The 13,008-nt window shown below is 36.9% G+C and overlaps 1 protein-coding gene and 1 long non-coding RNA gene across 10 annotated transcripts; one reads left to right on the plus strand and one right to left on the minus strand.

The window, feature by feature from the left end:
• Positions 1–2,355: 2,355 nt before the first annotated feature.
• LOC137714110 (uncharacterized) lies at positions 2,356–7,158 on the plus strand. 7 transcript variants are annotated; one of them, XR_011065397.1, is made up of 11 exons: positions 2,356–2,508; positions 2,980–3,076; positions 3,188–3,591; positions 3,726–3,880; positions 4,071–4,185; positions 4,530–4,595; positions 4,691–4,755; positions 5,185–5,794; positions 5,911–6,043; positions 6,470–6,580; positions 6,774–7,158. It is a non-coding gene; the product is annotated as an uncharacterized lncRNA (long non-coding RNA). The 7 variants fall into 7 exon arrangements; XR_011065398.1 differs by having other exon boundaries at positions 5,931–6,043; XR_011065399.1 differs by having other exon boundaries at positions 5,185–5,720; positions 5,931–6,043.
• A 1,687-nt stretch (positions 7,159–8,845) lies between these two features.
• On the minus strand, positions 8,846–12,383 carry LOC137715485 (uncharacterized). 3 transcript variants are annotated; one of them, XR_011065572.1, is made up of 3 exons: positions 10,562–12,383; positions 9,564–9,788; positions 8,846–9,469 (listed from the first exon to the last, which is right to left on the minus strand). XR_011065572.1 is itself a non-coding variant. In XM_068454829.1 (1 exon), exon 1 carries the CDS (start codon positions 12,045–12,047, stop codon positions 10,686–10,688), a length of 1,362 nt encoding a protein of 453 aa, XP_068310930.1. In that variant the 5' UTR covers positions 12,048–12,383; the 3' UTR covers positions 10,220–10,685. The 3 variants fall into 3 exon arrangements, 1 of the variants encoding a protein (XP_068310930.1); XR_011065571.1 differs by having other exon boundaries at positions 8,849–9,469; positions 9,564–9,723; XM_068454829.1 differs by lacking the exons at positions 8,846–9,469; positions 9,564–9,788 and having other exon boundaries at positions 10,220–12,383.
• Between the last annotated feature and the right edge of the window lie 625 nt (positions 12,384–13,008).

A 13,008-nucleotide genomic window follows, 5' to 3' on the forward strand; every position in this document is an offset into this window, starting at 1 on the left:
ATGTGAAAAATGTGAATAAATTAAAACCTAAAAGTTACTAATTTCGAGTGCGCATGTGAGCGGGATTGAACCCATATGTAAAGTACAACAATAAGGCATCTAAACATTAAATCTCAAACCGTTATTATAAGAAATCAATGCTCATTAATTTATGTAGGCACATAAGTCAACTGCAGAGATATTCAAGCAATGGAACAGGTTGGGTGTATGTTTTATATTCTAGTACTACATCATATGAGCTACGCTAGTCGCATCACACAAAAGGATAGGCTGACACCTAACTCTGGATCCAAAACGAATGTAAACGGTGCATGTGAACTACACGTGAAAGTCCTTGGCCCAGGACAATACAAATAACTAAGAGACACTGTGCGAACATGTAATAATGAGCAGATAAAACGCAAGGATGTCATGCCACAAGTTTATGCTCACAAATAATATTAAAAACATAAAGTGTACAAAAAGTCTATTTGCAAAGCTAAACATGGCATGCCACATCATAATATATAAAAGTAGTTGTTGGAAAAATCACATATACATATATATATATATATATATATATATATGTATATGTATATGTGTATATGTATATGTATGTGTATATATATATATATATATATACACACATAAAAATGAAAAGACCCACTCATAGATACTTGCGATGTCATATCCTTTTGAACTAAGAAAGTTGGAGTCTTTGATAGTAATCGCACCTAAGCATAATATTGGGACCCATTAGTAAAACTCAACTTAAACGGTCAAATTTGAGAAGACGGAGTGCATATTTGGAATCAGAGCATTGAAATACGCTAAGAGAGGTCCCAAGCAAATTTTATAAAAAGTCAACGGTCAACCCTAAAAAGTCAATTGAGACGCCCCAGTGGTCAACTATGTTAAAACTTCAAAATTTTCCTAGATGGATGTCAAAAATGGACTCGGGACGTCGAAATTAGTTTATGAGGGTTTCCGAGATAATTTCGATAAGGCCAACATAAGGAATATTCTAGGAATATTTCAGAGCATATTCCCAGAATATTCTGAGCTCATTTCGGAAATAGGTAGGGTTGGAACAATGGCCCAAAGGTTTGGGCTGGGTTTGGGCCTGGGCCCTTTTTTTTCTTTTTCTTTTTAAAAGAATATGGGTCGGTTTCGCGAATCCAAGTTAGGGTTACGGGTCATGGGTTTTGAGCCGGTTCATGGATCGGATTTTGGGCTTTTTTTTGTACCGGGTCGAGTTTGACCCATTTGGGCTGGCAAGTCACTGGACCCAACAAAGAAGAAATCCGGATTCTTGGCCTAGAAACTCCAAATGGTCATAACGGGATCATTCTCAACCAAATTCAAAGATTCAAAAGTCAAAATGAAGCTCAAGAGATAAGGAACAAAAATATACCTAAGTGGGACATGAGTTTTGCCCGGAACTAGCCGGAAATGGCCTGCAATTTCGTGGTCCTTCGTTGGATTCTGGAGAAATGCACCAACATCATGCATGAGTTAGCAACGAAATCATAAGTTCAAATTAGTCAAGGAATCACTCTCATACCAATTCAAACCCAAAACCAACAAGAGCAGCCCCCAGTTGGCTTCGAACTCCACAATTTTCACCAGAGTTCGCCGCTAGACTAGTTTGACATACCCAGAAACTTAACAAGGCTTAAGCCCTAGTATTAAACCACAAAAATTGCAACATAATAGGATTTAAAGCTCAATAACACAAAGATAATGACAGAAACATCACCTGGGTTCGAGATTGAAGGCTCAAGCTCTCAGCTTCAATGGTAAAACGTCGCACCATGCACCAATGCCGCATGTAAGGCCATGGTTGGGTTCCTTGAGCTCCAGGGATTCCAAAAATGATATTTTTGAGCTTCATTTATCGAAGGTTTAAAGAGGAATGAGAGGGAGAGCTCACGGAGCTCTAGAGAGAGTGTGACAGGATAAAATTGGAAAAGAGAGAGAAAGAGAGAGAGAGAGGGAGATAGAAAGAAAACCGACTAAATGAGGGGGAAAGGAAAAAGTGATGGGGAGATGATGTCTGATGGATTGGGTGAGAGGAAATCATATATACTAAAACCCGTAGGGTTGGTACTGTGGATGACCAGTGTTGTTCCAATTTTGCCCTTCAGTTGTTCTTTAAGTCTTACTGTTTTTGTCAATTACACAGTAAAATGACGGTTTTGACCCTGGATTGCCAATAGAAGTCTCTCGACTCCCTCAAAAACGAAATCCAAAAAGGAAAAACTGTGCTCTGCAACACGATTGACGATTTCGATTCCGCTTTGTGGATGCCTCTGAAACTTTCCAGTCCTGCGTCCGTTCATCATATCGCTGGACCTTCCACTTCCAGTGCATCTTCATGGTTTTTTCATCCGTTCCCTCTCTCTCTTTCTCAAATTTTTGCTTCCGCCGTTCTCAAACTCGCCTCTCTCACTCTCAAGCGTTCAGTCTCTCTCGCTCTCAAACGTTGCCGATCTGTCGAAACCCATATTCCTTTCCTCAAAATCCAAGGTACGGACTTCATGCAGTACTAAGTTTTTGGGATTTTTTTTTATATTTTAGTTTTGGATTCGTAATTTTTTGCTCGGTAGATGAGAAAATGTGATTCCGTGTTTCAGTTTTGGTGTTTTTGTGATTTTGGGTTCGTAGGTGTTTCAAATTTTGGATGTTTGTTTGTAGGTTGCAAAACCCTTTGTTCTCAACGTAAGTAATTTAAAATTCTGGGATTGTTCTATTGAAAGTTTCAATTTATAGTTTAGTTTAGTTTTTTTTATAATCAGAGTTGAGTTGGTATTTTGTTTGTGTTTGATTATATTGAAATCGGAGTTTCAGAGGACTTCTGTTTGGGTTTGATATTTTCCCACGATGTATAAAATGAGGGAGGGCAAAGCATTTAATGCACCAGATTATATTGGTTGTTTTTGTTATTTCATGCTACGTATTGTAATTGGGAGATTAATCTGTTAATTTGTGTTTATGTAGAAATTGGAAGAAGCAAAGAACATGTATGCTTTTAGCACCACCACCTACACTGGATTCCAATGAACTATATCCGAAGAAGCATCTGAAAAATTCAAAGGTATGCATAGTAGTCAGTTGCATTTGCGTTTTGCAGCTCATGGAATGCTTTTTGCAAGCTTAGATTCAGCTCATGAAAGTTCTTATTGCCGTGGTTGTGTTGTGGTTGCAGCTTATGGAATGATTTTTAAAAAATCAGGCCATAATCAGTTTGTACAGGAATACCAAGAAATCAGGGATTAGGATTAATCTCCCTGTTAACATGTGGCCAGTAACATGTCCAGGGCAAGCTTTGAATGCACCTGATGACTTGCCTAAGAATGTCACACGGACTTTGAATCAGGGCTCAATTCCCATGAGCATGGATTTTCATCCTTCACATTAGACTGTACTTCTTGGGTTGTATTTTTTAAGTAGCTACTTATATTTATTTGTGTACCTTTGGCTCTACAGTTTTTCCCTAGATGCTTGCTGCTCATAATTGACTATTGATTGTTCTCTGTATATGCTTCAGTTGGTACCAATGTGGGGGACATAGGGCTGTGGGAAGTTGGATCTAGGAAGATCCTCTGCATGGTAGTTAATAGATACTTTTCTATTTGAAAGTTCTTATTGTTGTGGTTGCTGTGTATTTACTTAGATTAATTATAAATTAGAGGTGGTTAAAAATTCGACATTTTATTGATGCATGTTTTCTTCTTTCTTCCCAGCTATCAATTTGTTGTCTGAGGCGAATCTGAATAGATCAGATAGTACATGAAGAAAATGATTTTGGTAACGAAGAAGAAAGAAGAGTGAAGTAATGAGATATGAAGAGAACTTTGCCGCTAAGATTAAAATAGAGATTGTAGTGAGCAAAGTCTAGGTATGAAGAGTCTGAGTTACATAATTGTTAATGGCTTTGAACCTTTCTAATTTTGTAAACCGTTAATACTATCTTAAAATTTAAATTATGAATCCTTATAATTGAAATTTCAATGATTTGAAGCTCATGACTGAATTATTACAGTTTTGTAAGATTTATTGATTACCTTTTTTCGAACTGTCTCTCGCAGCGGAATCACCACCACCAACAGCTATGGCTACACAGTTCATCGTCATCCGGTATTCCTCCAAAATTCCACTATCTCTCTTTGTTCTCTCCTACTCAGTGCGTCTCTATTCTTCCAGGTCCACCAATATCTATATCCCAAATGACTCTTTATATGTATCTATTTGTTAGAGAAGGCTTTTGCCTTTTGGGTTCAATTTTATCTGCTGTCTGCATTGGATTTGATGTCTTCTTGGTCCCTTTTTTTTTTTATCCAGCAATCGAGCTTGCATTATGACTTAAGAAATTAGCAAATGAAAGCTGCTTCACTTGCACACTGTAAAACATTCATTGTTATTGTATGATGTCTTTTTAATATAAGATGATTAGGCTTAGGTGATTATATTTTGTACCATCAATTGGTTCGTGTTGTGAATTAACAGTCTTACTATACTATGTTCATCCTTGAATTTACGACTAACAGGTTGCTGAGAAGAACAAAGATGTGCAATTAATAGATTTTGTTGAAATCAAGTTTTTAGCTGAGCAGGTCAGTCTTGATCTCTTCCCTTATTTTTCATCAGGTTGGAAAGGTTCTACTGGGACGCTTGCATGATTTTTGATGTTCTGCTTTTACCTTTTTAGGTGGAAGCCTATCAGGAAAATATCTGAATATTTTGCTCAACTAAGGACACTTCACAAAGGGCACGGTAAGAACCCGTAATTCAATTTCATTGTCATCTTTATCACACGTTTAGTGTTCATCTTTTGAATATAACATTACTTATCTGATTTCATTTTATGTTCCGTACTTGAGTTTCTCAAAACCTAATGCAAACAACTAATATGGCTAAAATTTGTCCCTCATGTATTTTCCTCATCTGAATTGGGGTTTTTAAAGTTTATCAAGAAATTTGATCTGGGATTCTGAATTTTTTTTTACAACTCAGAAATTTGTGGAGTTATTCTTAGGTTTTATCAAGAAGTTTGATCTAGGTTTCATATATTTTGTGATTCACATTGCTTTTTAGCATTTTTTTTTTCTTCTGATTTCTGCTTTCTTTTGATTTATGGGCCTGCATCAAGCTTCTGCCTTTCTATGTTGATGAAATACTGATGGAAATAAGTTTCTTGCCAAGGCTCACAAGGCACTGAAATGCCCCTGCAAAGCCGACTTACAAAGTGGGCCTTATGGACTTCAGTTTTCAGAGGCTTTTCTTTGTTATCTTAAAAGCACGGTGGAAGAAAAGGGATCAGGCTGTGTCCATCCATTTGTAGTTTTGCATAATTGTATTGAAGTTAATCCTTCTAAAGACAATTTAGAAGAAGATGCGATTAACAAAGATGGCGACTACAAAATCTTCCCCTCAACATGGTCCAGAGAATCTCAAAGATTAACAAAGATGATGACTACACCACTTTTTCTCTTTTCCTTATAACAAACAATGACCATTGAGTTTTTTTCCTTTTTTTTCTTTTTGAAAAATACATGTCAATGAAAAAAAAAAAAATCCGGATTGTTAGTCATTTATATATTTTCTTTTAACCACTAAGAACAACAACAAAAAAGTGATCTTTATTGTTTTGTGAGTGTGAAATGGCATCTTTAGATTATCATGAAGTTGTGTTTTGCTTCCATGACTCAGAGGGTGGATATGGCGGCGGACAAGGACAGGCAAATAAATTGGTCTCACTATCTGCCGTTTTGGCTTAGCCAGTGTCCATATATCTTTGTTTAACTCAGTTAATGTTAGTTGTGATAGCTTGACTAGGCTTATACAACATTACTTATCTACTCTATTAGATAGTGCTTTGCATTCTTTTCCTTACAATTGATAGCGTGTTCTTTGACTTACAATTGACAGCGCGTTCTTTGATTTCCCAGATGCCACATCTTGCAACGACTTATGATGCAGTTAATGCACTTATAACTCCTTGGTGGTGAGGCGAACTCTACAAATTTTTGCAGTAAATGAAACTTCCAAGCGGCGGCTTCAGGTTAGATATCACATTCATTTGTGTGGTTCTATAGTTTGAGGACATATATGTACAAGGATCATATCATTACCTTTGATATACTTTTACCATGAATTACTTCTTGAATACATGATGGTGGAGAAATTGATGTCCGGCCTTTCTACACTGCGGTTTCTGGTAGTCTTTCTCTGTTCTGTTAGTTTCTGTTAGCCTCTCTGTCTATCACACTTAAATGGTGGAGAAGTGTACTTTTATTATTCATCTATTTTGAGGAAAATTGACGACGCAATCATTTTATCTATTTTGATGGGCCCATTTTGATAAAAATGGGATTACGGAAGCTAAGAAAGCTACTGATGCACATATGCTATCGCTAATTTTTTGTGCTTGATTTGTGATTTTGAAAATAGTGGTTATTTCTAAATGCGTGTTACTGTTTGGTTTAAGGCTTCTAAATCTAAGGTAGCTGCTAAGAATGGCCCAACTGCTGCTACAAAGAAGAAAGAAGTCTCAGATGAAAGCTCAGATGAGAGTAGCGATGATTCGGAAGATAATGATGTGAGTTTTTGGTTTTCCAACCTGGTGCCATAATTTTTTTTTTTCCGTTGGGGCTGTTGCATGGGACATTCACCTGAAGATTGAGTCACTCATATCTATATATTTGGGATACATTGTGTTGTGTATTTATTCTTTGTTAGATTGAGAAAGATACTTTTTGGTCGATAGTGATCCTCAACTTTTGTGTCCACAGGAAACCCCTGCAAAGGTTATTGCGCAAAAAGCCTGCTCAGTTGCAAAGAAAGGCTCATCAGTGGCTGTTAAGAAGGCAGACACTAGCAGCTCTAGATCTAAAAAGAGCTCTGAATCTGAAGATGAGGTGTGTGCTCATGCTTAAATATTTGTATCATCTGAAGGATGTTCCTTTGATGATTGTTGAATCCTAATCTTTCTGAGCATGGTTAGGAAGTTATGAAAAAAGTAGAAAGGATGTTCCCTTGATGATTGTTCAGAGAAGAATTCTGGTGATAGTTCATAGAAAGTAAAGGTTTATGTTTTTTTTTTTAAATTCCAGTTGGAATGTGTTGCAATAATATCAGTCTTTGTGAGATCAAATGAATAACACCTACCTTTTTGCCTCTTTCTACATGTTTTATACAGTTTCAAAACCCGCAGCACCGCGCGGGCAAGCTTGCTAGTAGGTTTCTAAAAGGGAACTTTAACAAAAAGCACATGACACTATTCATTTTAATGAAAAATCACATTTTTACACTAAAAAGTCAATCCTGGTACTATTCACTTTACATTTTATTTTGCCCTTATCGTTAAAACTCAAAATTTTCAAGTCTTTTTCATTAGCTTTCCTTTTTTAAAATCTATTAAAACTATTATTTTATAGGTCCACTTGCACACACTAATCCAAGTGGTTAGTACATGCAAGCAATACATCTACACAAAGGCAGATTTCAGTGTCCCAAAAAGGACCCATGCAGTGGTGCATGCTGCATAAGGAGAAAATTCCAAGTTTTGAATTTGTCTCAGGTATTTATTTTTTTTACACAGTTTTGAACATAACTTGGTTGTTATAACTCCGAATTGAGTTCCGCTTGAGCTCACGCGTTCGTAAAAATGAGTACTATTCAAAAATAGTAAAATAAGAGTGAAAGGAAAATTGAAGTCCATGTGGAAGGCCTACGTGGCATCTCAAGGGTATTTTGATCATTTCATTACTACTGAGAATAAAATCTAATAAATCTAGGGATGCGATGTCGCATCAATAATTGGTACACCACTTTGAAATCCTTTAAAAAAAAAATTATTAATCATGATGGAAAATATTTCGCAAAAAAAAAAAAAAAATTGCCTTTTGCACAAAAAAGTGGACTAACCATCACGATTTTTAGGCGGTTTTGCAAATTTATATAGAAGTTGTCATAAATCTGTTCTCTTTCACCCTTACCACACCATGACGTTTTTAAAATTCAAGTAAAACTTTTTCTTGATATTCTTGAGTTTGGAATCCCATTTTAGTATTGTTTTCGCCCCACTAAAAAAAATACCGATTTTTTTTTTCACTTTTCAAGTTAAATATTATTTTAAAATTATTTGTTGGTCAATAAATGGTAAACCACTTCCAAGTGCCTTAAAAAGTTTTTCTTGATCATAAAGTAAATATTTCGTAAAAATGAAAAAAAAATTGTATTTTCATGAAAAAAATGTAGACGCATCACTAATTTTAGGCGGATTTATAAATTTGTACAAAAGTTGTCTTAAATTTTATTTGCTTTCACCCTCACTTCACCACAACGTTTTGAAAATTCAAGACTTTTTCTTGGTATTCTTGAGTTTGAAATCCCATTTCCGTATTGTTTTCGGCCTACTAATTTTTTATTTTTTTTCTTCAGTTTTCAGCTTAAATATTATATTTAAAAAAAAAAAAAAATTTACTACCCAATAAATGGTAAAACAGTTTCCAAATTTCTTACAAAGTTGTTCTTAATCATGATGGAAAATATTTTGCATAAATAAAAAATTTGTATTTTTCTCAATAAAAAAAACATGGACTAATCATAACATTTTACAAATTCATACAAAAGTTTTTCATAAAATCTATTTGCTTTCACCGTCACCGTACCTTGACGTTTTTTAGAACTCAGATAAGAGATTTTTTTCTTGATACTCTCGAGTTTGGAATTCCATTTCAATATTGTTTTCGCCCCACTAAAAAAATCTATTTATTTTTCAGTTTCCGGATTAAATATTATATTAAAAACATATTTATTGCTTAATAAATGGAAAAGTAAAACCACTTCCAGATGCCTTAAAAAAATATTCTTAATCGTTACAAAATATTTCGCAAAAATAAAAAAATTGCACTTTCCTCAAAAAGTGTGGACAAACCTTCACAATTTTTAGACAGCGTTGCAAATTTGTACAAATACCACAAAATCTATTTGCTTTCACCCGCACCACACAATGACGTTTTGAAAATTCAAGTAAAGTTTTTTCTTGACATTCTTGAGTTTGAAATCTCATTTTGATATTGTTTTCACCGCACTAGCAATTCATTTATTTTCAATTTTTGTTAAATATTATATTATAAATACATTTATTACTCAATAAATGGTAAAACAACTTTCAAATTCTTATATAGTTTTTCTTAATCATGATGAAAACTATTTTGCAAAAATAAAAAATATTGCATTTTTCTTAAAAAAACATGAGCCAGTGAGTTGGATTAATTGGGGCAATAAGATTTGAAATAAGTGATTCAGGATACTTGGTCCGTCGGCTTCAGACTGAAGCAAATGGGCTTTACCATCGATAAGACAGATGAACCTCAACCAGAAGTTACTCGAGTAATATTCGTGAAAAAATTGATGTTCGAGCAAGGAAGAGCTATGCTCCGAGCAGCCATCTTCTCGTCTGCAAAAACATTCCCAGAAGGCTCTGCTTGGGAAATTGATGCAAAAGGAAAGTGAGCAGTCTGTTAAAGAAACATTGAGTGAAATAGAGAAGCCAAAATCAGTAGCATTTTTCTTACCCCCAGGATGGTTATGTAGTGATGCATCAACCGAATGAAACAAAGATGAAGCAGCTTAATCAACCTCCAATCAAGTCTTGTTCCTCGTGGACTCCCACTTGTACTGCTTTTTGACATCCACGCGTGGAACTTTTGAATTTCCAACGCGCTAATTCATCCCCTTCAAAACGAGCAAAAGTGCACATTCAGCGTCGTCAAAGAGGCTGAAGACTTCAAACTGCACGGCTGGAACCACCATCACGTGCGATAAAGAAGATTTAAGCAAGGATAGTAAGTCACTTCCATACAAAAATACAGGTGAACCGCAAGGAATGCTACTGACCAACAGCACACATATAGCTAAGTTTCAATTTTAAGAAAGACCTGTCTTCGATCACAGCATCAGAACATTTTAAGTGCAGTTGAATATTTACAATTACATAATCAGCAGTCTTACCAATATAGGTTGAAGAGAGAAAAGTCCTCTTTGGATCACAATTAAGAATTGCAAACACAAGTCAAAGTTAAAACACGGTAGTCGACGCATTCAAGTACATTAGTGTAATATAGTGCAGGAAAGGACTATATCAAACGCAGTTGATTAAACACAAGTGCAAATGTTTCTATAAGTGCATGACATTAAGAAATTGAACTTTCAGTGCATAACAGGCATTAGATTAACCCTAAAAATTCATAGGTCCATTTCAAACTTTATAGCAAGTACATTCAGCGATACAGAGTCATATCCTCTAACAGAATGAACCTTACAACTAACTCTGACACCCGAACCCAAAGAGACATAAAACCTACAACCTAATCCCTACTGATATTATTAGGTTGGAATTGGGCAGAAAATTGAGAACACCACCAGTTCATCCTCTCTTTCCCACCAACACGATGAAAACAAAAATACAAAGAAAAAATGAAATATAATGCTAATCTACATAGAGTGCATATATCCAGATGTTTCATGATCAACGACTGAAGGGGTAATGTTTATCTGTTCAGTAACAACTTACATTAACGCGGGACAGATTAGTCACCGTCGCCAATGCTCTTCTCCGGGCACGCAATTCCCATCTCCTCATCCTTCTTTGCATTCAGATCATCCTTTTGTATTCAGCTCACCCTGCACTAACTCAGTCACATTCTTGACTCGACTTCATCCTTCACTTTCTTATCTTCAACCTCATTTTTATTTCCAATTAGTTCTTCTGGGGTAAGCTCACTCTTAAATTCCTCAACCTCTTTGTTACCTACAAACTCATTTCGTGTTTCATCATTCGCTTCATTTACCTTCAAAATCATTTCATCGGGCACATATTCTTCCATCCCTACATCAACATCCCTAACAATTTCATCCTCGACCAATGGGCCAACACTTCTGCTTCCTCCATCTCTCGACACATACTCTACCATCTCAGGATTGCTCTCACCGTCGGTACCCATATGAGGGGCATCCGACCCTCCATCACTATCATTTTCAGATCCATTTTCCACCACCTCTTCATTGACCTCCCCCATCACATGGTACCTCCTCTCAATGAACTGCATCCTCCTTCTCAAATCCGCCAACTCCCTCTCCATCAAGAAAAGCCTCTCCTTCAAGGTCAGATTCTCTTCCTCTAATTGAGCAATATGAGTATCCTGATCATCCACCCTATTCTCCAAAGCATTGTTATACTCAACCCCGCTGTAGTTCGGGTACACCATCTCGAATCGACTCAAGTCATGGTCCAACCTCCTCTCCACCTCCACATGCTCCTCCACATCGCTCTCACTCGATCCGCCACCACCCTCCTCGTCATCATTTCCAGGTGACCGAAGCCTAATCAACCCTTTCATTGACCCATACCCATCAATACCCCACTCCTCTTTCGCCATATCTCCCAAGACCTCCCTCGAGGGCGAGAACATTGGCGTGGGCAGAACAGCCGGAGTTACGGCACAAGGTGAAACCAGCGAGGCTATGCCGCCGGCCTTCTTCGCTCTAATAATAAACGACGTCGTGTTCCTTGGGGCGTAAGGCGCAAACCTATTGTTAAACTTCTTTTTCGGGTAAAATTTCCGGGCTTTCATTCTATTCTGAGACTGTAACTCGTGAAGCGTCGGCGGTATGTAACCTCCTCCTCCGCTGGTCTGACCACTCAGCGACAAATTGGGGACACTCTTGTCCATCCTCCTCTTATCTCCACCCTTCTTGCCCTTCCAATTGTTACGCCCAAGATTAGACGGCGGTGGCTTTTGGGCAGCGAATTGAGGCTGCGGCTGTGGCCAAGCCTTGTAGTTCCGATTCATCATCATCGGCTGAGACTGACTCTTCATCATCACCAACTGAGATTGCTGCTGCTGTTGCTGCTGAACCGCCATGGCCTGCGACGACGGTGCCATCATCTGCGGCTGCGGCTGACTCATCATCTGTGGCAGTGGCTGGTTCATCACTTGAGCTTGGGTCAAACTCATCATCGGTGGCGCTTGATTCATCAGCTTTGACTGATCGTTCATCGTTTCCCCCAATTTCGAAGGAAACTCCACAAACCCTAGAATCCCAAATCTCAAAATTCAAAAAAACTCGTCCGTTATTCGATGCCGATCAATCCAGACCGTCAATCAGATCGCTAAAAAAACCCCCAATTCCGATATCAAAACCCTAGAAATCCGATTGATTCCAATCCAACTTCTCGATCTTAAACCTCCCACAGAGAGATGATTGCAAATTTTCCTTCTTAAAAAATTAAAATTCAGAAAATAAAGGAAAATTCGAAGAATTTGATTTTCTTTTTTGATTATGATTTGATTTCTGTTTCTCTCTCTAGAAATCGTCAGAGCCAATCGATGGGATCGAAGCCGTTTTAAAGAGGCCAAACAGTTCGCGTGGGTTTGTATTTATAGGAGGAGACTGCGCCAGTAGGCCGTATGATCAGATTTTAAGAAATGGAGGGCCCAGATCGATTGACACGTGTTGGCCAAGCGTTGTTCGCAGATCTGGCAGGCATGGGGAGTACGTTATTAGAAAAGATTTTTCCAATATGTCAATAACATAAATTGATACAACAAGTGTTATAATATAAGTGGTTAAAAAAAATTTTTCTTTCAAATATCTAAACACTTATATTAAAACACTTACTGGACCGAACCGTGTCAATAATAACTCTTGCATTAACTATTAAATCGAGACACGAAGACCAAATTTACAACTTAAACATGGAATTAAGGATTGCATTACTCGCTCAAAGTCTCGAAAGTTGAAATTTAGGCAAATTTTCATATCCTCATAATCATATGGTCTATCAACATTCAATCTCACTATCCACGTTATCTAATAATCTTAGGAATCCACCAATTCAGGCCATTAAAATTTGATCTAACGGCTAAAGTTATTATAACTTTTAAAGTAAACGCCTGTTTGTAACCGTTAAATCAAATTTCAAAAGTTCAAGTTAATTGATCCCTAGAATTAAGAGAA

Source organism: Pyrus communis, chromosome 14, assembly GCF_963583255.1.
Source record: "Pyrus communis chromosome 14, drPyrComm1.1, whole genome shotgun sequence".
Lineage (NCBI taxonomy): Eukaryota > Viridiplantae > Streptophyta > Magnoliopsida > Rosales > Rosaceae > Pyrus > Pyrus communis.

Coding starts and splice junctions, on each gene's coding strand:
- LOC137715485 (XM_068454829.1), bottom strand. CDS start 12,047: ATGAACGATCAGTCAAAGCTGATGAATCAAGCGCCACCGATGATGAGT.